Consider the following 25232-nt stretch of genomic DNA (forward strand, 5'->3'; position numbering starts at 1 on the left):
ACCGGTGGCAAGCTCAGTCCAGCAGAGACTTGCTGGACAAGGAGAGGCCAAGAGATCGCTCACTTGGGCTCCAGTTGTAAATTGAGTAAATAAAATAACATTTTGGTGGGTACGTGAATTGTTTAGCCTATGAGGAAAGAAATTATTGGTGAAAAGCTGAAAATAAAGAAACTTGAGATTTTGTGAATGGACACTAGAGGGGACTAAAGCTCCAGGCAGGGAAAAGAACAGTGAAGCTTGCAAGATGACAGATAAAGGCATGAGGCTCGAGACATTTCGAAAGATCTTCGAAGAAATGAGAGAGAAACTTATAACTAAATTGACAGCAATAATTTCTATAATGTATTTCTGCCAACGTATCTCTTGAAGAAGATTTTAAAGAAGTTAAAGATATAAAAGATGTGGAAGAGAAAATCCCAAATCATGTAGAAATGAAGACACTGTGGACAGAGATGATTGTTAAAGTAGAAATACAAATGACAAATCGAGAGATGAAAAATGACCTGGACAAGGACTTATTGGATTTACAAAAAAAGGTTTCTAGAGTTTTGAAGAAATCTTTGAGATGGGAGAAAGAACATTTGAAAGGAGATTCAACCCTATGAGCAATTTGATGAATTAAAGATTAAGACCGTAAGAGGAAGGAATATAAAGCCGATTTATTTGATCAGGGTTAAAATAAGAACTGTCTGTACAAAATTCTGGAAACCGTTTATGGACTTTTTGCCCATAACTGGACAGAAATGACAATAATTTCTGGATTTGTGATTGGACAAAGGGGAGGTGGGGTTATGGGAAGAAGTGAATTGTGTATCTAACTGCATAGGAGGTCGGAAAATATTAATTTGCTTGTACTTGTTGCAAGAAAGATTGGGAGTGGCTTCTTTAAATATTCTTTTTTCTCTCTCTTCTTTTTTCTCTGTTCTTTTCTTTTTATTATTTTCCTTTTTCTTTGCACTTTGTATTTCTTTTCAGTTCTTTTCTTTATTTCTGATTTTAGTTTGTATTATTTTGCAGTACTTAAATTGCAAAATTCTTCCATAAAAAGTATTTTTTTTAAAAAAAGAATAATCTTTCACAGTTTTATATCAACCTTCTTGTAAGTAATGCTGATTAGCCACCAGTGTAGCCCAGTTCAGATATTGATGGATTGTTTCAGAGGACAGCTTCTTCTGTTTGTGAAGGGTGTCCATGCCAATATTAGTACCCTGGAAAGCAGAAATTTTAAAGAGGGGAGCAGTGATCTGCAGCTGGACATTGGGAAAGAGAGGGACAAGATGGTGACTGCCTCCCCCCAACATACTTAGCCATGACCAGCCAACCGTATTTTAGCTAATGAGTCTATGAGGTTCAATACATTGTGATAATTCAGTAAACTGGGTTCAGTGAACCATGATTAAGTTAACCATGGACAGTATGACTTCAAAACACAGCTTACATATGTGCATGCGTGTGGATCCTGATCAGGTGACTTTTAGAACCTAAAATATTGCCAATCTTGTTTTATACGGCAATATACTAGTGTATATTGCTTAATATTTGTTCAAGTAGGAGTGCTTGTACTTTTGTTCGCGGAAGTGAATCGGAATCGGTAGTACATTAAGGACAAACCCACGACCGTGTTGCATTCGTCTTCAGCCTCCCAGCGGACAGTCAAGAAAACAGACTGAATTTACAGCAGAACTGTCAGGTAACTGCGGTGTTTCCAACTGGGATAACTTCCTAGGTCTTGTTGAATTTATTGTTGCCATAGAATGTGGTGATGAGCGCCGACAAGGCTTCAAAAGCGAATTTCGACCACTAGCTGTTTCTTAGGAGGATTAAATGGAACCTCTGTTTGCAAAAATAGCGGAGGAGCGCAATCGCCGCCTCTATTCTGCCTTTGCTTTCCCGATGCATATGAACGAGCTGCTCTGGAAATACAGAACTTCAATCGCATTGCTCCAAGATTGATCGATTGTGTGCCGTCATAGAAAATATAAAATTGCCCCAAGACTCTTCGTATACCGTATTAACCATGGTAGAAACAACCCATTCTATGCATTTAATTTAATTTATTTATTTAATAACCCCAGGGTTATTCCTCCACAGACACGCGAGAGTTAAAAGACAAATTGGCCAGATCCCGCCCGCCAGACATACGTGGAAGGGCGGCGTCCTAGATAGCGCGTTTTGCTATTGGCTACCGAACAAGGAAGACAGCGGCGTGACCAAGTCTCGGCGACCATCCATTGGTAGAGTGGAGCACCCGGCGGCTCCTCGGGCGCTCTGGGGGGACGGTGTTTCCAGTCTTAGCGCGAGAATAAACTAGCGCTTGGCCTGGCTCGGAGTGGGCGATTCGATAGAGGGCGTGGCCTGCTCCGCCGCTCCCATTGGCTGGCGCGGGGTCAGGGGCGGGGAGACCCGCGAGAAGCGGTGGGTTGGTGGGTGCGTGGTGGGGGGAGAGCCTTGCGAGGGCTCACGGCAGCGGCGGGAGAGCGCCGGCCTGTTGGGCGGCCCTGGGAGCAGGGATGGCGCGCTGGCGCCCGTTGGCTGGGTAAGGAGAAGGGCGCGGACGGCGGGGGTGGGTGGGAAACCCGCGCAAGCCAGTGCGCAAGCCGGGGAACGAGTTGTTGGGCCCGACTTTCCTGCTCCCATGGCGCTTCCTTCTCTGGCGGGATCCGCAGACCGGGTAGTGGGGCAAAAGCAAAAAAGGGGGATGACAAGAAGAGAAGTGTGAGGAGGCAACTGACGGAGGGGGTCTTTCTTTCCTGACGCCTGTGAGAGCGGGATCTCAGGGGCTGAGCACTGGTGTGTGTGAGAGAGAGCGTGCATGCGTGTGTATATATATGGGGGGGCAGAACTGAATAGTCTTCTGACAGGATCTGAAATCAAAAGGAGAGTATTAAGTACCCCCCATAGGTATAGAGTGCATCTTTACCACACTGAGTGTGTTCACGCAGGGTATTCTTTGCATCCTTTCATCTGTTCTTTTCGTCTTCGAAACTGAATATTAAGGAAGGAAGTGCAGGAAGAGAGGAGAGGGAATACCCCCAGGTACTCCCTTAAGTGTCCCAGAGAAGGGGGCGGGAGGGAGAAATAATGCGGCTGTTAAATTTAAATTGGAGTTAATTATTGCACTAAGATAAAAACGATGGAAAGGAGAAAATTAAACACAGCACATAAATGTGTTATTAACAGCCCAGGAATAAAAGGAACAATAAAGCTAAAACAAGTGAGAAAATAAAGTTATCTTCGTTTGGTGCCTAAAGGATAGCAGAGTGGAAGTCTGCTGAGCTTCAGGGAGGGGGTGCCGCAGAAGTGCAACACCACAGCACTGAGAAGGATCTTTGTCTAAACACCTGATATCTGGTGGGGAGGCCTCAAAAGATCTCTAAGTCAAATTCTAACCCTTGTATGTAAGATACAGAAGAAGTACTATTGTAATTATAATCTTTAATAAAATTACTTGGAAAAAAATAAGATACAGAAGAAGTTTTGAGTAGTCAAACTCTATATAAATTCTAAATATTAAATTTATTACTATAAATTCATATGGTACCAGAATTTATGATGTAATATTTTGATTGCAATGAGTGGTGATATTCATGCATTGCAAAATCAATTATTCCTTGAAAAGGTTTGTTTTTGTTTGAGAGTAAGAATGTTTTGTCATGAAATTCTGCAGTGTGGGCAAATGTTATAAAAAAGCGTAATTAAAAGGTGGCCATTACTTTTGGCTTCATTGATGGATACATAATAATTTCTGGTCTTATGTAGTTATGCCCTTTGCATTTGGAAAATTAATCTTTCACTCTAAAAGGAATATATTTGGAGGAAATTCCGAACCCAGTATATAGATTTTTAGCCATACTATTTGTCGGTTTTCATTTTTTCTCTTTTCTTGTTTTTTTTTCCCCTCTTTATCTTGTTCTCTATATACCTGTGCCAACTTGTACTTTGGGAACAAATATATTAATTCCAATTAAAGTCATTTGCACAAATGATTTACATCATTCAGATTTTCTAGAACACCCACATCTCTACCTGAGAACCACTTTCCCTTGATTAAAACATGTTAAAACATACACACATGCACTCATCCCATTCCTGCTTCATTCATAATAATCACATTGGAAAATACAATAGTTATGGTTGATGGTTTAACTGATAATCAGCATTAAAAGATTCAGCAGTAGTTCTCATTATCCTGGAAAAGCTGAGTTTAAAATATATTATTTTGTTGCTATAGTTTAAGGCAAATACAGTGATGTGAGAATAAATGTACGTCTTAATTCATTAATATCCTAGGGAGGATGTAGCAAGCGCACAAGGCAGATACCATCTGCCTGTCATTTTCCACTTCTGTGGTCTTCACAGCCTGTCAGACACAGCATGTTTCAGAGTTTTTTTCTCACTTCTCTTCTTCTTCCCCAGACCACTTTAATTACTTTAGTTCTACCGTGTTAATCTACCCATTACTACAACAGCAGATAATATCACTTGTAATTTTCAGAGCACTTACTGCCTGCCTCTTATAAACTGAAAGTTTACTCTAGATTGGATGGAACATGGATTTTGCTTTTAGAATTTACATGTAGATTTCAAGTCATGAAACTTTGTCTTATTAGGAGCTGCCAGCATCCTACAGTAAGTTGTCAGGAAATTAAATAGCCTTGCAAAAAGAGGCTAGTGCTATGCAATTTTTAAAATTGTGCATTATATTCTACTGACTTGGGATACAGTTTTTGTTCACTATTATAAAATATTGGAAGAAAGAATTGCTTCTTTTTCAAACTTGGGAGTTTGTATATTATTAATGCAGCTTTTTCCCCAGTCTGGGAAAGATCTGGTTACATTGCTGCTTTAGCTGGAATGCACATCTCTTGCATTACAATTCTGGCAAGTGATAAAATATTTAATAAGATGTGCAGAATTAAACATGGCTTTACTGTGATGAGATTCTACTAGGAAAAATACTGTTAAATTAGAATTCTTGTAGAAATGCATTATAAAATATCCTCAGGAGCTCATGGAGAATAGCATGTTATTCAGTTAAAATAAATACTGTATGATTATTTTATTTTGCAGGTTTAATGGTGATTTCAATTGTCTCCTGTTGCTGTGCTTTTTTGTTGCTACAGGGAGTGTTTTATTTATCATTTGCCTTCAACCACTGCTCTGTATAAAATGTAATTATTATAAATGCAGCATTATTAATGTACATGGTATTTTATAGAATACCTGAACAGGTCTATTCCTGAAAACTGCCAGAATGGAGGGCCATTAAAAACTGCTCTGAGCATATTAGAAAAGGAACAGATTATAAATGGAATTCAATAAATAAAAAGTTGCTACATGGGACATACCATTTAAATTTGTAATGACTATTGGGAGAGTGGAAGTATAGGGATGATAGAAAAGTGAGAACAATATGTATGACTTCATTTACTACGAATCAGAACATATTTGAAAATGTTGAAACAGAAAACACACAGAAATATGAGTGGAGCAACTCCAGATAATGTAAACAACCATTACTACCTCTCTTGCACAATCTATCCTGTAGTTAATTCTCACAGTTCTCAAAAAGATTTTGGATGGGTTCACAGATTGTATTAAATCTTGATTTGAGTAGCCATGGTTTGTTTCTATAGAAAACAGTATAGTTTGTAATTAAAACTACAGCCTTACAGTGCTGAGCTTGAAGCGTGAAGAACTCATATTGAGGCATTTGAATCTTCAACATTTACAAATATTCCGTTCTGATCTATCTTAATGTAGCATTAATTCAAGTGTTTTATACAACCAGGAACATCTCCAAAGTAAGGTGCTTGATCCACATCTTGGCATGACACAAGATTGGTGGTTTAAATATGCTTTATACAGCTCTCCACCTAGAGTTAGACTCTTAAAAACAAAGTTCTTAATAACCTTCCTGTGCCCCCCCAAAATAACTGTTTTACTTTTATGGCTGAATGACATTCTGTTGTGCTGAGCAGACAGAATTTAATGTTCTGTTGGTTTTGTATTAAGTCTTGGGAAGGACCCTTTTCCTTCCTTTCAGGATCTTTGTTCTCAATGAGATTCTGAGTAGTTGATTTTCATCAAATTTGTCGTAGGATGTTATTGTTTAAAAGACAAATTCTGAAGGGGTTTTGCTGCTTCTGAACAATTATCGATCATGGAAGTTCATATCCTTAACTTTTGGTACTTTTATCCATCAGTCGTACTTTGATCGTCTCCTGCTTTTTGGCATACAGAATCATTTAGTTCACTATAGCATGCTGTTGCACTTTCCATGCACCTGTACATTCAGATGAACTGTATGTTCTTCATTTAGACTTGAATATTCATCACATGGTTCATTAAGTTGAATATCCATGATGACCACCAGAAAAGATTTGCTGAGCTAGCCTCCATTCAAATGTGAATTCTCTCCAATTCAGTTAGGCCTTGGCATTGTGAAATACCAACAAGGAGAGCCTATGTGCTATTCTGTTTAAGGCAGTGCTTCCCGAACTTTTTCGTTCATTACCCAAAACTCAGGGATGGAAGGAGAGTGTGGTGCGTGTGAGCAAAGGGGGGAAGGAGGGCATGGTGCGAGTGAGTGAACAGTGAAGGAGGGTGCGGTGCATGTGAGCGAAGAAAGGCTGGGGGGTTGTGGAGGACATACCCAAGTGACTTGCAACCTCCCCTGCTGGCTTCCCCATTGACTATGCTTGTGGGAAGCCAGCAGGGAAGGTTTCAAATGATGATCGTGTGGACATTGCAACCGGTCATTAAGTGCAAGCTGGTTGCCAAGCACCTGAATTTTGTTCACATGACCACAGGAGTGTTGCAACAGCTGGAACTTCGAGGACTGGTCGTAAGTTCATTCTTTCAGCACCGTTGTAACTTCAGTCACTGAATGAATGGTCATAACTCAAGGACTACCTGTATTATAAAAACAGTATAATTGAATGATCTTTATGTCAATTCAACAAATTACCATTGGTAATTTCATTGATTTTCATCTTAATAGGAATACTTCAGGAGATTTTCAAATATATTTTAGGACACGTGGCAATCTTTAAGTCAGTTTAAATGTCCCTGTTGTGAATAGGTTTGTGTTTTGTTACCTAAAGAAAAACCACTTTTACCCAATTTTGGGTAATTTACCCAGGTTTGGGAAGCACTGGTTTAAGTTGTTGGACTGGCACAGGGGAGACCTAGGTTCAAGTCTACCCTTAGTCATGGAAGTTTACTGAGTTATTTTGGGTTAGTTGTTTTCTTTCATGCCTATCTCACACAAGCAATATTGTAGGGAAAAATTGAGGAGGAATGCTACATATGCTGTCTTGAGCTCCTGAAGGAAAGAGGCTGGGGTGGGGGTGGGGGACATAAATCTAAATAAAAAATAAAATAAAGGATTCCACAGCTATGGCTATGAGTGTATTAATTTGGGAGGGAAATGGAAAGTATATTTTTAATTGTTCTACCCTGAAAATAAATATCAAAAGTCAGTTGAAGTTGTAGGAGATGAGGAAGGTGGAAAGAAATGATTTCTTTTGTAAAAGTTGGGTCAAAGTCAGCCAGTTCTGTATATTTAGTGATAGAACTATCTAGTGACTAGCAACGCTAGTTTTCTGAAAATTTTGCGGGGGGGGCTGCTTTTCAGTAACTGCTGATTTGAAAAATGTCTATCTTGGAACCAGGCTATGTCATGGGTAACCTCATTGAAATGAATTTGTTTTAAGTAAATTGTAACACTATAAAGCAGCAACTTCTGTTCAAGAGTTACCCACTGAATTTGCTAAGGGTACAAAATTCAATCATGTCTTTAATTACAGGGGTAGCAGAAGATGTAGTTGCAGCAGTGGATCATTTGGATTGAAGATAATGAATGAAATTAATCAAGAACTGCACTGCTTATCATCTTGTTTTTTAAGAGATTTCCTGTAGTCTTTGATAAATCAAGTCAGCAGAAAAGGACTACTAATCATCATGAAGTTGAAACAACGTGTGGTGCTTCTGGCAATTCTCCTCGTCATCTTTATTTTCACAAAGGTTTTCCTCATAGACAACCTGGACACATCAGCAGCCAACCGTGAAGACCAGCGTACCTTTCACCGTATGATGACAAGCCTACGGGTGGAACTAGACCCACGACTTGATCACACACTGCAATCTCCTTGGGAGATTGCAGCCCAGTGGGTAGTGCCACGTGAAGTGTACCCAGAGGAAACACCAGAACTGGGGGCAGTGATGCATGCCATGGCTACCAAGAAGATAATCAAAGCAGATGTGGGCTATAAGGGCACCCAGTTGAAAGCACTGCTCGTACTGGAAGGTGGACAGAAAGTAGTCTTCAAACCTAAGAGGTGAAATGCTTCTTCAGTGATAGATAATATTATGTGTACTCTTTTTGTTATCAGCTTAATGGTTGATAACAGCTTAATGGCTAAATTTGAACAATGGATAGATGCTTGCTCATCTGTTTCACCAGAAAGCTAAGATGACTATATTAGTTTTGTTTTTCCTTCTCGGGCCCCTGATTTGGTATGTCCCATATGTCAAAATCAGGAGCAAGAAAGCAGATCCCAGACCATTGCTTCTAAGTAAGAAACGGGTCTGTTCCTCTGGACTGGAAGTGTTTTAATGAGATATTTCCTTGCATATTGGCAGTACAACTAATTGCTAGAAAAGTTATTCAGAGTTACATTTTTTCCTCATTACTTAATTACCTTGGGGTGAAGAAAAGCTATTGTTTGGTTGAGATTCTTCTTTAGTCTGGAACAAAATCCATTAGTCACTCAATCATTTATTTTTTCATAATTTTTAGATATCCCAGAGACTATGTAATAGAAGGAGAGCCATATGCTGGCTATGACAGGCATAATGCAGAGGTGGCAGCCTTCCATCTGGACAGGTAAAATTTTGAATTAAAATATATTTTGTTCATTCAATTTATACCTCGCCTTTCTATCCAAAGGGCATTTAAAGTGTCTAACAATAAAATGTGCTCATGTGGCAGCATGAGCAGCACATAGACTAAAATTGGAATGATACAGGGAAAATTAGCATGACCCCTGTGCAAGGATGACATGCTAACAATAACAGATAAAACATAAACATTGATAAAACCAATTAACGTAAATTATAAACCAATTTAAACTTTAAAAAGACCTAACTAAAAAGGAAAGTTGTGATTCCTCTGTTGAAATTCCTCTGTGGAATGTAATTTCAAGAGAGTAAATTCCATGGGGAAAGGCCCACTCCTTTGAGTTCAGTAACCTCTCAAAAAATGAGAGTATCTTAGGCAGACAGTGTTTGGACAGGTTCATTTCAAGCTAGTCCCTTCAGTAGTCAGTGGCTAAATTCTTAACTTGTGCTCCACAACAGCTGGCAATCTGTGCAGGCCTTTCAGTACAAGTTCCCAGTTTCATGCACAGATCAGCAGTTTGGGTGTTACATTCTTCACCAATGAATTTAAATTTAAACTAAGTTCAGTTTCTGTTCTCATCAGCCTTGTAAAAATCTCCGGTGCTTCAGTTGAAGAACCATTGGTCCTTCAATGTTGCTGCAAGACTCTTCGTCAGATATTTCAGAAGCGGGTGAGCTGCCACCACTTTTGTGATTTACATCAATTAATAAACATCAGCCTAAACACACTCCAAGCCCAAACGTTGCATCTCTAGGCAGATCCGTTTTCCAGGACTTTCCTTTTTTATGAGCCAAGTGCACCCAGAAGTCTGGCACATGAATAAGATCACGGTCCAGAATAGGCAAAAATAGTAAGCAAAAATAAGCCAAACAAACAAACCATCAACTCCAATTTCTAATTCAGTAAATTTATAGATTCCAAAAGAGAGGAATAAAAATTATTAGTTGCAGTTTAAAATAAAATAAAACATAGATGTTAGTAACTAAGAAGTAATATTTAAAATTACTTTAACATCTCAGGAACCTTAAATCTTTGAGGATACTTACTGGGTGATTCCTACAAATTTCATAGCAAGATCCAGCCTGTACTCTCCATTGTGTTGTATGAATTCATATCTTGTTTCATTTTATTCTTTCTTGTTCAAACAGAATCTTAGGTTTCCGGAGGGCCCCACTCGTGGTTGGTAGGTTTGTGAACCTTCGCACAGAGATCAAACCTGTTGCCACAGAACAGCTGCTTAGTACTTTCATGACTTTAGGTAGGTTAAAAAAAAAACAGATTTCAGAAAGGTTATTAAAGTAAAGTTGAATGAAAAGGGCCTGTAGAACTTAATCATTGGTGACCTGATATCTGCTGGCCCAATCTCTTATAACATTCCTGGGTCCTTGAGAGAATACAATTTGAGGAATGCATGCTGGAGAGCATGCTCTTGGCTCAGCTGCTCCCTCCCCTCATATATACATGTTATCTCAGTATTAATAATGATACAAATCTGTACTGATATTAGAGCTAGTAGTGATAAATAAAATCCTCACTTTTGGATTGTAAATTCTGGTTCGAGACTAACATCAGCCTTGACAGAACACCTTGCTGTGATTGGCCCTGGTAAGGAAAGTATGGCAGTCCATTTCTCATCTCTCAACCCTGGGAAATCAGAGGTTTTTCTGCCGAGGGTTCATTTCACAGATTACTTTGATTCCTGAATAAAACTTCCATTCAGGCACAGTATTTGACATGTTAATACTTTCTCTGATATTTGGGATACAGTGTATTGTAATTAGCCTTTACTCAATTGTTTCAACAGTAAGAGAAGACATTGTTTAAATTTTAAGATTGCTGGCTTTGGATATGAAAATATGCCATTCTTTAGAACCTGGCCAAATGCAACAGCAGATATTTTCTCTGAAATATTCATATTTCAGAGAAATATCTGCTGTTGCATTTGGCCAGGTTTTTAGTTATCAGCATGGAAAGGTGTTTACTTGTTTACTTGAAGCTTGTTTCCAGAACAGTGGGAGAACTGGGAGGTGGGGACTATGCTTTTTCTTGAGCAAGATAAAATTACCTTACAATCCAACTCTGTTTAAATAACCCACTAAATTGATTAAGCTTTACTCCCAGAGAGGTGAGCTGCACCAGCAGATGATGGTTAGGGTTAGGGTTAAATTGTATTTTATTTATATTATTTATTATTATTTTTATTTTATATATTTTATATAAATAATATTTTATATAAATATAAATATATATAATATTTATTAATATAATATATATAAAATATATAAATATTTTTATATAAATAATATAAATATTATTTATATTATTTCTATAGTATTGTATTTATGTTAAATTGTAGGGTTAGTATTTTAGAACTGATGGTTTCTTTCCCAGACAGCTTCTGAACTGCTTCCCAGTTTTTAGAAGCTAGAAGTGTTAAATATTAGCGTCAGGATGGTATAAGCTAGCTGCTTTTGTTTTAATTCTTGTTTGCTTCCAAGGTAATAATACTTGCTTCTATGGGAAGTGCTACTACTGCCGGGAAACAGAGCCAGCCTGTGCTGAAGGAGATTCCATGGAGGGATCACTCACTCTCTGGCTGCCAGATGTATGGCCTCTTCAGAAACATCGGCATCCATGGGGCAGGACATACAGGGAGGGCAAGTTAGCCAGGTATGGAGTTCACAGCAGTGACCTGCTTGCTGTTTCAGTTGGTCTGTCCAGAGAATGGACTACAGTTACAGAGGCAAAGGGAAGTACCAGCCTTAAATTGTTGACCTGATCATGTATTTTGTACCTGAGTGGGATTGTTAAAAATCAGGTCCTTTTCTGGGAAAGAACACTGAGAAACAAGGGGGCAAATATTTCAAAGATGAATGAGAAATGAAGATCCTTTTTTGTTTTTCCTTTAACCTTTGTCTTTTCCATGGAAAAATCAATTTTTTTAGCTTGACTGGGATGGCCTAGTATAATACTAACTGCAGTTGTTATAGTCTGGGTGAATAGTACAGGAGCTGAATTTTGAGTTGTGTTTATCTGCTTGAAAATCCCTAAACCCATTTTCAAAAAGAGTATTCAACAGCAGTCATTCTAGTTTCTGCCACAGACGTAGTTATATTTATAAAAGCACAACACACTATTCTGTGTTAGGAAAGGATGAATCAGTTTGTTTCAAGTCTGCATCGGTTTCATTCTGCATTAATCCATGAGCTGAAGTGTGATGTGCAATATTGGTTTGAATCAGTTCAGGTCTGCTTATGTCAAAAATCAGTCTTGCAATTTATCATCCTTTCTGATTTCACATCCGTTTTCTGAATATCTATGTTGCCAGTCATCATTCATGACTGAATTAAGAGGCTAAATTTAACGAAGAAATATATGAAGAGTATATTAAAAGGACAAATAAAAACAATTAACCTCTATGTTAAAAGAGAAACTGCAGTTGAAACTGAAATAGAAGAGACAATTTTGCCATCTTTTGCTATGGTCTTTACCAGCAGACTTTGAGATAATCTTATTTTAAATCTATCAACACTTTTATTTTTTTTCAATTATGCATGCTTCTCTTTCAACCTTTTGAAGTTACATAATTGTACTATAAATCTTAAAGATCAACAGCGTTTAGTTGAGTTTCTGTGTCTGCTTGCAGATGGGAATATGATGAGAGTTACTGTGATGCTGTAAAGAAGACCTCACCTTATGATTCAGGCCCACGGCTTCTTGACATCATTGATACAGCCATCTTTGATTATCTGATTGGGAATGCTGACCGACATCATTATGAAAGTTTTCAGGATGATGAAGGGGCCAGTATGCTTATTCTACTTGACAATGCCAAAAGGTAGGAAATATGTTAACTTCCATGCAAATTCCTTCAGTAAAATTATTGCCACCAGATTACAGTTGGTTTGTCATAATTACTGCAGTGTTGAGGTTATCCAAAGGTTTAACCTGGTTTGTGGGCTAACTGAAATATCAAGAATTCCATATACATTTCAAATTCCTGTTTAGGTTTATGGGAAAGAGAGACTTTAGAGTCCTTGGTGCTCTCTGAGCTTGGTTGTTTGCTTGCAGACGTTTCATTACCTGACTAGGTAACATCATCAGTGCTAGTGAGTGTGGAGTTTGCTCCCTGTACATATAGTGTAGCTTGCCCTGCCAGTCTTGGTGGGGATGTGGTTGTCTCCTTGGTAGTTCCTTGATTAGGATATTGTTTTCTGCTTGATTATTTGCCTGGTGTTAATTCTGGCTTATCTGGGTGTTGGCTGCTGGAGAGGATGTGTTCTGGTCTTTTATCTTTTTTGTTGTCTCTTTTGGATGGTGTGTAAATATGATTTGTTCTGTTAATGGCTGATTTGTCTGAATGCCAACCTTCCAGGAATTTGCTAGTGTTTTTGGATTTAATTTGGTCTTGGATGCTCACAGTTTCCCAACTGAAATTATGGCTGAGTCTGTGTTGTGAGATTAAGGAGTTTTCATCATGTCTTCTGACTGCTAGTTGGTGTTCATGGATGCACTCTGCTAGTCGTCTGTCTGTCTTACATGGTGCTGTTACAGTCCTTGCACTGTATGTTGTAGATGACTCTGTTTTTTCTTGGGCTACTGGGTCTTTTGGTTTACTTAAGATGTATTGGAGGGCTTTAATTGGTTTGTGTGTTACAGTGATGCCATGTGGTTGTAATAATCTATTGGTTGTTTCTGAGATGTTTTTGATGTATGGTAGTGTTATCCTTTTCATAGCTTGTGTTGTGCTGTAGTGGGTTGAGTGGTCAGGCACTTTTTGATAAAGTTGCATAGGTATCCATTTTGTAGGAGATGTTGTAGAGATTTTTCCAGAGGGAAAGACTTTTTCATTTTATATCTGTTTTTCAGTTTTGGAAATCCTTCCCTGGATGAGAGAAGTATTCTTGCACCTCTTTATCAATGCTGCATGTGAGTAAAGAATAAAAACTTACTGACTTATTTGTATATTACTTGCATGCCTTAAAAGCAATATTGACAGTATTTAATGTACATCCCATCAGAAACCTGTTGAGTCCTCATGTCTGATGGTTAGTCCAAAGCCACTTCAGCATTTGAGAGAATACTTAGGATGTTAAATACAAAATTATGTCTTTTGCAGAATCTAAATTGAGGGTTTGATCAGTCTGGAATTTCTACTTTCTGAGATCCTATGTGTTAAAGTGTCATTCCTCTAACCTTCTAGTTGTTTAAAGAAAGAGAAGGCTAGCGTTGAAAAATAATGCTGGAGAAGGATATTCCTTCTAACCTTCATAGCTCTTTTCCTGTCAACCTTTTCAGCTATCAGGATTTGACGTGTAGCTGCCTTTCACGTTATGTATGTAACAGTCACTTAGTTCTGAGGTCCATATAAAGGAAAATTATTTCAGGGATGGAGGAAGAAGGGCTTGCAGGTCATGAACTGAGGATGGCATAGGTTTCCCTTGTTGAAAAAAAAATAAAATTTCTATTAATTGTGTCACACATCTAATTACCCACACTGTCATTTTTTATGTTCTTAATTTTACAACAGCTTTACCAAATACTGGACTTATGGTTCATATTCAGGGCAGCTAATATATCTTATATGCAGCTTAGCACTTTGATTATCATCTGTTCCCACTTCCCTGGGAGTAATGTGAAGGATGTTGCTTTTAAGTATACGTAGGCTTATGAATCTTAATTTAAGAGCTGTTATGGCATTGTCACTATAGTTCATAGCTCTGTCTGAGTTAGTAAATCCTGTGACAAGCTTCTTTGGAAAGACTTCTTTTTTTATTGTACTCTTGTAAATTATGATACATAGTATTATTTCAAGGTAGATTTCAATGCAGTAATGTTTATATAATTTTTTTTTCCATCCTAGTGTTTTTCCCACATGTGCAGGGTCCAGGTTTTTTTGTTTTTTGTTTTGGATCAACCAAATGTTGATCCATTGGTTGCAACAGGAATTGATAACAGGCTTGTCACCTGAGCCTGATGTTGGGGGCTGAGATAGAGTGACTGGCTCAAAGTCACCCAGCCGGCTTTCATGCCTAAGGCGGGACTAGAACTCACAATCTCCTGGTTTCTAGCCTGGAGCCTTAACCACTAGACCAAACTAGCTCTCATTAAAAAAACAGTAATGTTTATATAACAGGATTAAAATTAATAACATTCTATTATTTAAAAAGCTTAAAAGTATTGAAAATACTTTGGGAAGACTTCTGAAGGATTGGACTTTTAGTACAAACTCAGGTTTGTTTCACTCCATTCTTTTCTTTTACAGTATCAGAGTCTCCACTTGGAACAGGTTGAACTATCTGAAGAATGGAGTCCTGAAGTCTGCCTTAAAAACTGCTATGTCTCATGACCCTATCTCACCTGTGTTGTCTGCTCCCCATATGGATGCCCTGGACCAACGACTTCTGAACATCTTGGCTACCGTAAAGCAATGTACAGATCAATTTGGGCCAGACATTGTGCTGGTGGAAGATAGAATGACACTTTCCCATTTGTAGCTTTAACAGAAACTGATGGGGAATATTTTTTAAAGTAATAATAGAAAACAGCACAATTGGTTCTGCATGGCTATGGGCAGGATGAACTGGAATTAAATAACAGAATTTCTGCATCAGAAGAGAAAACAGTTGTAGCTTGAAAGCTGTGTTGGAAACAAGAAAGTCGCCCTTGGGTAGCCATGTATTATTTTTTCGGATTCCATTGCTGGCAGTGGATGTTGCACTGAGAGCTCTCCTGGGATTCCCTGAGAAGAGATGGGTATTGGGACACTAATACATGCTTGTTCCAGAAAAGATCTTAATCTCCTAACTGATTCCAAGTACAATCTCAATATTTTAGTCTAATAATTCAGGGTTTTAAAGATAGGCTATCTAGGCATCCATATTGGCTACCTAAAAAAAGAAGAGTGGTGGAGTGGTAGGGCAAATGGGATGTACAAGAGATTTACTGTCTCTCCTGATAGATACACACCCAGACATCTTTTGCTGGAATTTTCTAAAGAACTTCATAAGGGAATATATCATTGTCTTTGGTGTTCTGTTAAATCCAAAACTGCTGAAGGAGAAGGACTGTTCTAGATTACTGTTGAAATCTGTTCTCCATACACAAGGTTGAAACGATTCAGGCTTGCATGATGCTGCAAAGTTCTAACCGGAGATTATTGTGCAAGTCATTGTGTTCTCTAAGGGTTCTTGCTGCCCTGAACCCAGTACTTCTCCTAAAAAGCAGAGATTGAGCCAGTCCTTTATGTCCTGTCAGTGTTGTAGATTTCAAAAAACGGGGTTTGTTGCTAAACTGATCTAAACTGAAAATCTGGAAGACATGATGAGTGCCTGAGGAAGAAAAAAATGTTTTATCACTACTGTAAAGCAGTTGCAGGTGCTACGCTGTCAGGCATTCTTGGGATAATCTGTCATTTTCAAGGCCTGAGCTGAACTGAAGATATTTTTAGCTGGCAGTCTTTTTTTTTTTTTTTCTTTTAATCCAAGTTGTGATCCCCTGGCTTTATGACCATTAGCTGAAATTGTAATTTGTATTTGTAGCTTCAGGAAATTTATGTATCTCTGTTTTAATTCATGCACCTGATAGTCCTGCCAAAGATGTTGGGGGAAATGTGTGGAAAATTATTCTGTATGTTAACTCCAATGTTTAATGCCCTGAACCGTTATTCACCAAACTGTACTGGAAACCTCAAAGATCTTCTATGATAGATAATGTTTCTGATAGCTATATCTGGGATGTCAGTTAGCAGAAATTTAAAGATGTTTGTCAGTTCTAATAGTTTTTTAATCAGTTTGGACAGACTTCCTGTTTCAGAAGAGAACTGAATGCCCAGAGATACAAAAAGTAACATTATTATTTTTGCATCTATTTCAATAACTTTCCTTACACTACAGCATTTTTTAAGGCTTGTATTTTCAGCCGATGCCAGTAATTGTCTTAAGATGGTTGCCTAAACTATAGATTGGTTTAATGCCAAATTCTATTGATAATAAGTTATTTCTATTTTAAGAAAAAGAATTTTCAAAATAAGTTGATTTCTGTCAGGCTGGTTCAGCTAAGCATCTCAAATTACAATAACAGTAATTTGATATCAGTTAACAGTTGCTATTATGAGTGTCACCAGCTTCCAACTTTTTATTGACTACTACTTGACTGAGTCAATTGCTAAGATGAGATTTTTGTGGATGCATGATAAGTGTGCAGTCACAATGAATCTGCATCTGGCAGATGCTGTTGAGGAAGGAAACATCTAGTTTGATTGAGACTCTCAGAATATCTTCATATTTCCTTTATACACTGTCTTAAGGATAAAGAAAATGGAAGAGGTACCCCATGCTTGAACAGACAAGTAGGCTGTCTTGCATCTAAAGAACTGGAACTGTTGCTAAGAAAGAAAATAAATAATTTATTAAGAAGTAACTTATTTATGTGGCAGCTGAAACAAAACGCTCACCTTGAAGCTGCCAGAGACTTGTCTTTTGGAGTGGTTACAAGTAGAAACTGTTGGGAAAAGAGAAAAAGAATCTCAGCTGTGTATTTCCCAAAGGTCAGGCTATGCATAGATAAGTATTATGTGAATAAAGATTTTAATGACAAGAGTTCATTATTTTCTGAAATAATTTTTTTAATGAGAGATAACTCCTGACATGTAACTATTAGCCACATTTCTGATGGGGAGTTTACATCCTCAGTATCATCAGATAGGGTTTGCGAAGAACTAAATTTATATTTTAAACAAGTGTTATAGGTATTGCTTGAGACAAATTAACCAAGCTAGGACTGCACAGGATCTCCCAACCACATGGAAGTATTTATATTATTTATCAACTGTACCGCATCCTTCTGCCGCTGCTCCTGGTACAGTTGCTTTGTAGAGGGCATAGCTTGGGCCCGCCAAGTCAGTTGTGTCTCCAAAAGGCCTGGGCTCTTGCAGGGCCCTTTTAAGGTCTGCTGACCAATCCAGCACAGGCTGTGTGAAAGGTGAGTCATTTTGCACTAGCTTGCATGACACAATTTCACTCTCTTTTCTCTTCATCTGGCCCAAAATACTGAATAATTTTAATTTGTCTTTTCTGAGTTATTAAAAAAACTTCCTCTGAATTAGGAAGAATCCTAAGATACATTTTCCTAGTAAACAACGTATTCTCAGCCACCACTTTTCCCCTTCCTATCTTCCTTGATCGCAGCTACTTGTAAAGCGCGTTAGCTTTAAGAGAAGACACACTGGGTAAGCACCACTAAGACAAAACAGCTAAAATTGGAGCCTCAGCAGGGTAGAGACACAAAAAACAGGTGAGATTGGTAAAGTGAGTTTAATTCACAACTGTCTCTTGAAAACACTAGCACATATCTCTGTAGAGCAAGGCAAAGTGCACAGCCAGCTCCTTGGAACAGTTAAGGCCGCTATAGACTGTCGCTCCTCTTATAGTTTCCACAATCTGTTTTTAATTCAATCTCTTGGGGAGAAAGTAGCCACCACAAGAGTAAAATTTCAGCCCTCTGGGGAGGCCGCAGTGACAATTCCTCCTAATGGCATGAGTGGATCAGTTCCTTATTAAGACACTATTTACAATGAACAACACTTAGCCTTCTTGGGACAGGATCGCATAGAGTACATGGTTAATATGCTCTGGCTTCATGTCAATAGTATGTCTTCATATGTGTTGCTTCGGTTCCTGAAAGGAGTGCTGTTGCTGGTGAATAATCAAAGACTTTGGGATTTGAACTTGAAATCAACGCATGCGCTTGAGTCTCTGTGCCCTCTGGCCTCATTTGTCAACGAAGGGTGTGTAACTGCAGCACGTACCATCAGCCTGTAGCAGAGAATGAACAGAAGCATAACAGTTCCATCAACTACTTGCTCTTATTCCTTCTAATGTTCTCCCCAAACTCTTTCCAAAGCAGTAGCTTCTTATAAGAACTCTGTTGCTTTAAGAACTGTAGCCTTTCCCTCTGTGCCAGAAATTTCAGATTATAAACGAGAAGGAGGAGGGTTCTTGGGTTTTTTTATTGTTCTGTAAACTCTTTTGGCAGATTTTCAGTATCATCCAGCAGCAAAGTAAGGACTCACATTCCAGTTCTTTTCATGCTTCTTGGAAGAGACTTCCTGTTAATGAACAATTTACTGATAACTGACTAAACAGTAGGTTTCACTAGAAACTGAATTATCTGCATCAGCTCGGATGTTTAGCAAATCTGCTGGCTGAAACTATAGTGCAAATTACAAGATAAAATTTCAACAAGTTTGAATGATGGGCTAAGCTACTGTCCCGTTTTTAGTGAGCAGGATAATAGAATGGCTTTTGCTTACTGTGTATTTTTGAAAATGTGTAGAATGACTACAAGGAAGCAACAGATAGTTCTCGATAGTGGTTCAAAAATTAGTAATCGATCTGATAGAATTCTACTGCCACAGCTAGTGCATGATCCTAAAAGAAAAATGTTTTAAAAAATTAGGCTGATTAGTAGGTGGTTCTCCATATTTATTCTACTTGTTTTATATTCTGAGCCTTCAGAGTATTTTAGGATACATTTCTATGCATCAGGCACAGACAGCTTGCTTTTGGCTTGGTGGAACATTTTGTCTTTAAGAAATAGATTTCTTTGAAGGCTGAGGGCCACATGGATTAGTGGCATCATTGTGTCAACAGAATTTTTGCTAACCTGAATAAGATGGGTTGTTGGTATTCTCTGAGCTTGCTTTTTTTTCTTGCAGATGTTTCATATTACCTCAGAGGGAATTAAAGGTCTACAAGAAGAAAAGCAAGCTCAGAAAGCAGCGAGAATTCAAAATGGGGAATATACCAGGCTATTTGAGTAGCGCACTTGCAGCTTCTGGCACCAGTGCATTGCTTTCAGTGTGTATTCCCCAATGTGTGCCTGTTTATTCTCTTATAAGCCCTTCCTCTCCAATTTCTCCGCTCTGCAAGGGAGAAAAAAGAGAAACAACAGATCAGGCACAGGACAACACATACAGACTAATGGCGATCACAAGACTGAGGGATGCCACTGAGGTGGTAAATGCACGCTTGAGTAAACTTCTTTGCTGAACACACGTGTCATGAGCGTTTCTCTGAGACGAACGGGCTAAACCTTACATAAAGCCAGGATTCACTTCTGAGCACTACCCGGTATCACCGAGGAGCACTCGCAATTTCATGCACAGGACAGCCAAGTATTCCAAGTCTGTCAACTTTGACCGAGATGGCCAGCCACGGAGAAGGCGCGAGCCAGTGGTGCAACGAGGAGCCCAAGCCCAGGCGCGATAGAAGGACCAGCCCAGAGCGAGGGGCACGGGGATGCAGCCGAGAGGGCGCCGGAGGATGCCAGGTGGTCGTTTGGTGTCGGCATGGGCCCTGACAGGTCGGCAGGATGGGGAGTCACAACGAGCCGTGGCTCGGGATCCAAAACCTGGGAATTGGAGGAATGCGTGATCCAGCTGGAGGTCAACTTCCAGCAGCAGTTGGGGGCCATCCAGGCAATGCTGCAGGCCATACTTCATGGGAACAAGGCCCCCGCAGCAGAACCACAGGTGGAGGAGGAGTTGGGTGAGGCCAATGCTGGTCCCGTGCCCCAGCGGCTCTGAGGACACGCCTCGGGGTCAGGGGGTCAGGAGACCGACGGGCGGTGGATGCACTGCAACTCCAGGGCCTGAACGGCAAGTTCTCAGGGGACCCCGAGCAACTACCCTGCTTCCTCACATGTGAGGAACTTGATGAAGCGGAGTGGCCACCTTTTCTCCAACAACAGGGAGCGAGTTGCCTACGTGGCCGACTTGCTGGAGGGCCAAGCAGCCAGTTGGGTCATCCGCCTATATGATGCAAATGCAGCCAAGCTAGAGAGTTTCCCGGAATTCATGCCGGCACTCCGGGATAGATTCGAGGACACGCTGAGTGCCAGATGGGCCAGAGACGACATCCAATGCCTGAGACAAAGGGAGAAATTGGTGGCCGAGTACGCCCTAGAGTTCCGGTGCAGAAAAACTCACCAATTGGCCAGAATCCCTGAAAATAGACTATTTCCAAAACGGACTCAACCCGGAGATCCTAGAGTGGGCGCTCGGCCAGGACGACCCAACAACGCTAAAGGAGTGGATCTGGTTGGCCGGGACAGCAGATTAAGCGAAGGACAAGGCATCAGAAGCCAAGCAAAGCTGAGCCGGGCGAGGCGGCCGCGGAGGAGAAGCAGAGCAGCCGGCGGCAGACCGCAGGAGGGCAAGAGGCTCAGAAGAAAACGGGCCTCTGTTATCAGTGCGGAGGAAGAGGCCATCGGGCAGTGCAATGTCCATCGGAGCAAGATGGGGCTCCACCCCGTGTAGACACCAGGGCCCTGAAACCCCCTGGGCGGCGTGCCCTGACCGACCACGGAAAGGAGTGGGGGCAGCTGGTCCACCCCCGAGACGGCATCGTCAGGGGAAGAGGCGGTGCTGCTGGGAAACAAGCGACACCTGCACTGAACGACATCCCAGTGCAGGCAGAGGGGCTGAGACGCAAAGACCCAATGGTGAGCGAGGACTGCCCACCCATGCGGGTGAGGGTCCACATCTGGGGAGTGAGGTCGGGGGCTGAGGCTAATCTGCAGGCATTACTGGACTCCGGGTGCACCCATTGCTTGATACACCCGGCGCTGGTATCAGGACTGGGCCTCCGGGTGTGGTGGCTCAGAACCCATAGCCTTCAGCCAACTGGATGGCTCACTCGCAGATGGGGGGGCTGGCTCAGTACTACACTGAGCCGGTCAAGATGACGATCGGGACCCATCACAAGGAGCTACAGTTCGTGGTGGTCCCGATTGCTGACTACGCACTGGTACTTGGACTGGCTTGGCTGAGGCAGCGGAACCCCCTCGTCAACTGGGCGTCGGAGGCGGTGCGATTCCGAGACAAGGAAGAGCAGACGAGAGAGAACCAGAGGCGACAATGGGTGATGATGAGGAAGGGAGCAACTCCAGACAGCAATCGGCGGAAGAGAAGCTGGCCATGCAGGGAAGCGAGCAGGCCGCGGCGGGAGCCAGAACGGCGGCGGCGATGTCGGGGGTCCCTGAGGCGGTGGCGGTACCAGAGCTGAGGGGCCCCAGTGAACCGGCAACCCAGATGGCAGCGGCGGTGGCGGCTGGCTCTGCGCAGGGGGGAGCGGAGGAGCTGGTGGACATTGAGAGCATCCCCCACCCTTACTGCAACCTGATGGTGGCGTTTGGCGAGGCGGATTCAGATCAATTCCCGCCCCACAGACCCAGTGACTGCGCCATAGAGCTAGAGCCTGGGGCCAAGTTGCCCAAGCCTAAGATGTACCCCCTGTCAGGGAAGGAGATGGGCGCCCTATGGGAGTTCGTGGACCAGAACTTGAAGCGGGGATTCATCCAACCTGCGAAGTCCCCCCTGGCGGCCCCGGTGTTGTTCTGAGAAAAGAAAGATGGCTCGCTAAGACTGTGCGTGGACTACCAGGGGCTGAACGCCATAAGTACTGAATACCACTACCCACTTCCCCTGATGAAGGACCTACTGTCCCATCTGTCCAAGGGGAAGATATTCACAAAACTGGACTTGTGAGACGCATACTTCAGGGTCCGGATACGCGCGGGGCATGAATGGAAAACTGCTTTCAATTGCCTGGTCAGCAGTTTCCAGTTCTGCGTGATGCCGTTCGGGTTAAAAGGAGCCCTGGGGGTGTTCATGCAATTAATAAATTAGGTGCTGCATGTTCTTCTCTACCGGGGTGTCCTTGTCTACCTGGACGACATCCTAATATACTCTGAGACCCTGACTGAGCACGTGAAACTAGTGCGCACTGTGCTCCAAAGACTGTTAAAAGTGCAGCTGTACGCCAAGCTCTCGAAGTGCAAGTTCCATCGAGAGCAACTGGACTACCTTGGGTATCGAATATCCAGCAGGGGTGTGGAGATGGACCCAGTGAAAGTAAAGGATATACTGGGGTGGGAAGTGCCGCAGACCTGGAGGTAGCTCCAAAGCTTCTTGGGGTTCGCTAACTTCTACCAGTAGTTCATTCCAAACTTCACTCAAGTCGCCCTACCATTAACGGACTTACTTAAGACTCGGGGCAGCGACAAAACCCCCAAACCCAGCATGCCCCTCGCATGGACCCCGGAATGTCAAGAGGCATTCAGGGACCTAAAATGAAGGTTCACAATAAAGCCCATCCTGCGTCACTCCGATCCGGACTGGCGGTTCATCATCCAGGTGGATGCCTGTGATGTGGCGATAGGAGTGGTCCTTCTACAGCCCAGACCTGAGGAAGCCCACCACCCGTGCACCTACGCCTCACAAAAGTTCACCGAGACAGAAACGCAGTGGATGGTGTGGGAGAAGGAGGCATTCGCTATAAAATGGGCCCTGTCCAACTGGAGATACCTACTGGAGGGAGCGAGCCAGCCGTTTGAGGTGTGGACAGACCACAAGAACCTTGAGGCACTTAGGACCCCGCGGAAGTTTTCACTCAAGCAGATGGGCTGGTCCCAATACTTCGGATGATTTAATTTCGACCTCAAACACATCCTGGGGAAAAAGAACTTCTTAGCGGATGGACTATCCCGCATGCCCCAACACGCCAGCCAGCGGGAGGAGGTTGTGGACTTGGTTGTCCCTGCAACCCGGCTGGCCACAAAAGCCGTGACACGCAGCCAAACGAGGAAGTGGGTGAGCAACGCAGAGCCGGGACCCCAACGGACTTTCTGAGAAGCCGGTGAGCAAGAGTCTTGGTTGGCGGCGAACAAAGACTCTTTAATGGGACATGGGGGACTGTGGTGGCACAAGGGCAAGCTGTATGTACCTAGGGGTTGCTGAAGGGAGGTGATGGAAAGAGCCTATGATAAGAACGTGGGCCATTACGGGTTTGTGAAAACCCTCCATTTAATACGGAGGCGGTTTTGGTGGCCGAGCCTTCGGAAGGACGTGGGAGCGTCCACAGGAAGCTGCCCGATTTGTGCAACCGCCAAAGGGAGCAGGGGGAAGCCCCGGGGTCTCCTCCAGCCTGTAGCAACGCCAGAAGGCCCTTGGCAAGAAGTCGCCATGGATTTTATTGTGGAGTTACCCGAGAGCAAGGGGAAGATGGCTATTTGGGTAGTGACGGACTTGTTTTCAAAACAAGCGCACTTCGTGGCTTGGCAAGTTCCCACAGCGGAGAGGCTGGCGCGGATGTTTGTGCAGCACGTGTATCGATTGCACAGTGCCCCCCGGTGAGTCGTGAGCGATCGGGGGGGGGAACTTCATCACGCAGTTTTGGCAGGAGTTCCTGAAGCGAGTGGGGACTCAGCAAGCCCTCTCCTCGGCGGCACATCCATAGATGCATGGGGCCACGGAGCGTCTTAATGGGGGATTGGAGCAGTACCTATGATGCTATGTGGACTACCAGCAAGACGACTGGGCAGAGCTGCTGCCGTTTGCAGAGGTAGCATATAACAATGCAGTCCACAAAAGCACCGGCTTCACCCCGTTCAAGGTGGCAACTGGGCAAGACTTCGTAGCCATGCCCAAGCTGCCCCAACCAGCATCCCGGATCAACTCATTGGACATTTGGTTTGCCCAGATAGACGCCACAAGGCAGGCGGTCTGAACGACGCTGCAGGAAGCCAGAGCGGACTACAAAAAATATGCCGACCGCAAGCGACTCCCCGAGTGGCAGTGGAAAGTAGGGGACCAGGTGTACCTGTCCACAAAGAACCTAAAGACGCATCAAGCATCTAAAAAACTCAGCCCAAAATTCGTGGGTCCTTTCCCTATTGTCGAGATAATAAACCCGGTGACTGTCAAGCTGAAGCTCCCAAAAGCACTCGGGAAGGTCCATCTGGTCTTCCATTGCAGCCTGCTGAAGCCGCACTGACTGTCCAGCGACTGGCATAGAGACGAGCCAGCCCTGGCACCGATCATGATTGACGGGGAAAGACACTTTGAAGTAAAACAAATCCTGGACGCCAGGAAATACAAAGGCCAGATCCAGCTGCTAGTGCAATAGAAACATTTCCCGAGAGCGTACAGTGAATGGGTAAACAAGTCCCACATTAGGGCGCCCGAACTGGTCAAGGACTTTTACAAGAAGCAGCCTGGGAAACCAAGGTAAAGGGGAGGCGGGTTCTCTTCAGGGGGGCGGTATGTCAGATTCAGCTGGCATGGCATGGCACAGCGAAGGCACCGCTCAGCTTCACCTAGTCAATTTCACCACCCAGGCGCTAGCAGAGAAAAAGGGGAAGTGAAATCAACTGATTGTTGGCAGGTGGCAGTGCTTAACTCAAACCGCAAATGGATACTTTGTATCAGCGCTTCTCTCAAGCGCTGTAGACAAAGGAACGCGCAGAGACTCTGAGGCAAAGCCAT

At 42.2% G+C, this 25232-nt stretch overlaps 1 protein-coding gene and 1 non-coding gene across 4 annotated transcripts; both read left to right on the top strand.

The window, feature by feature from the left end:
* Positions 1–1614: 1614 nt before the first annotated feature.
* Positions 1615–17508, top strand: FAM20B (FAM20B glycosaminoglycan xylosylkinase). Of its 3 annotated transcripts, XM_025166976.2 has the most exons (9): positions 1615–1690; positions 2092–2234; positions 7812–8342; positions 8804–8890; positions 10054–10163; positions 11404–11575; positions 12552–12743; positions 13775–13834; positions 15171–17508. In XM_025166976.2, exons 3-9 carry the CDS (start codon positions 7966–7968, stop codon positions 15400–15402), a joined length of 1230 nt encoding a protein of 409 aa, XP_025022744.1. In that variant the 5' UTR covers positions 1615–1690; positions 2092–2234; positions 7812–7965; the 3' UTR covers positions 15403–17508. The 3 variants fall into 3 exon arrangements, with proteins under 3 accessions (XP_025022744.1, XP_025022745.1, XP_007428829.1); XM_025166977.2 differs by lacking the exon at positions 2092–2234 and having other exon boundaries at positions 1632–1690; XM_007428767.4 differs by lacking the exons at positions 1615–1690; positions 2092–2234 and adding an exon at positions 2378–2536.
* LOC112540689 (U6 spliceosomal RNA) lies at positions 8989–9096 on the top strand. The gene has a single exon (XR_003084768.1). It is a non-coding gene; the product is annotated as a U6 spliceosomal RNA (small nuclear RNA).
* Positions 17509–25232: the final 7724 nt, after the last annotated feature.

Source organism: Python bivittatus, unplaced genomic scaffold (genome assembly GCF_059951505.1).
Source record: "Python bivittatus isolate LINGU-HERP-01145 unplaced genomic scaffold, Pbiv_v1 ctg000700_np1212, whole genome shotgun sequence".
NCBI classification, from domain to species: domain Eukaryota; kingdom Metazoa; phylum Chordata; class Lepidosauria; order Squamata; family Pythonidae; genus Python; species Python bivittatus.

What these genes read in the sequence shown, in the direction of transcription:
- FAM20B (XM_025166976.2), top strand. Translation starts at nt 7,966, where the DNA reads ATGAAGTTGAAACAACGTGTGGTGCTTCTGGCAATTCTCCTCGTCATC. An exon ending in AGGGAGGGCAAGTTAGCCAG is followed by an intron (nt 11,576 to 12,551) that starts GTATGGAGTTCA and finishes GTCTGCTTGCAG; the next exon opens with ATGGGAATATGATGAGAGTT. An exon ending in CCTCTTTATCAATGCTGCAT is followed by an intron (nt 13,835 to 15,170) that starts GTGAGTAAAGAA and finishes TTTCTTTTACAG; the next exon opens with TATCAGAGTCTCCACTTGGA.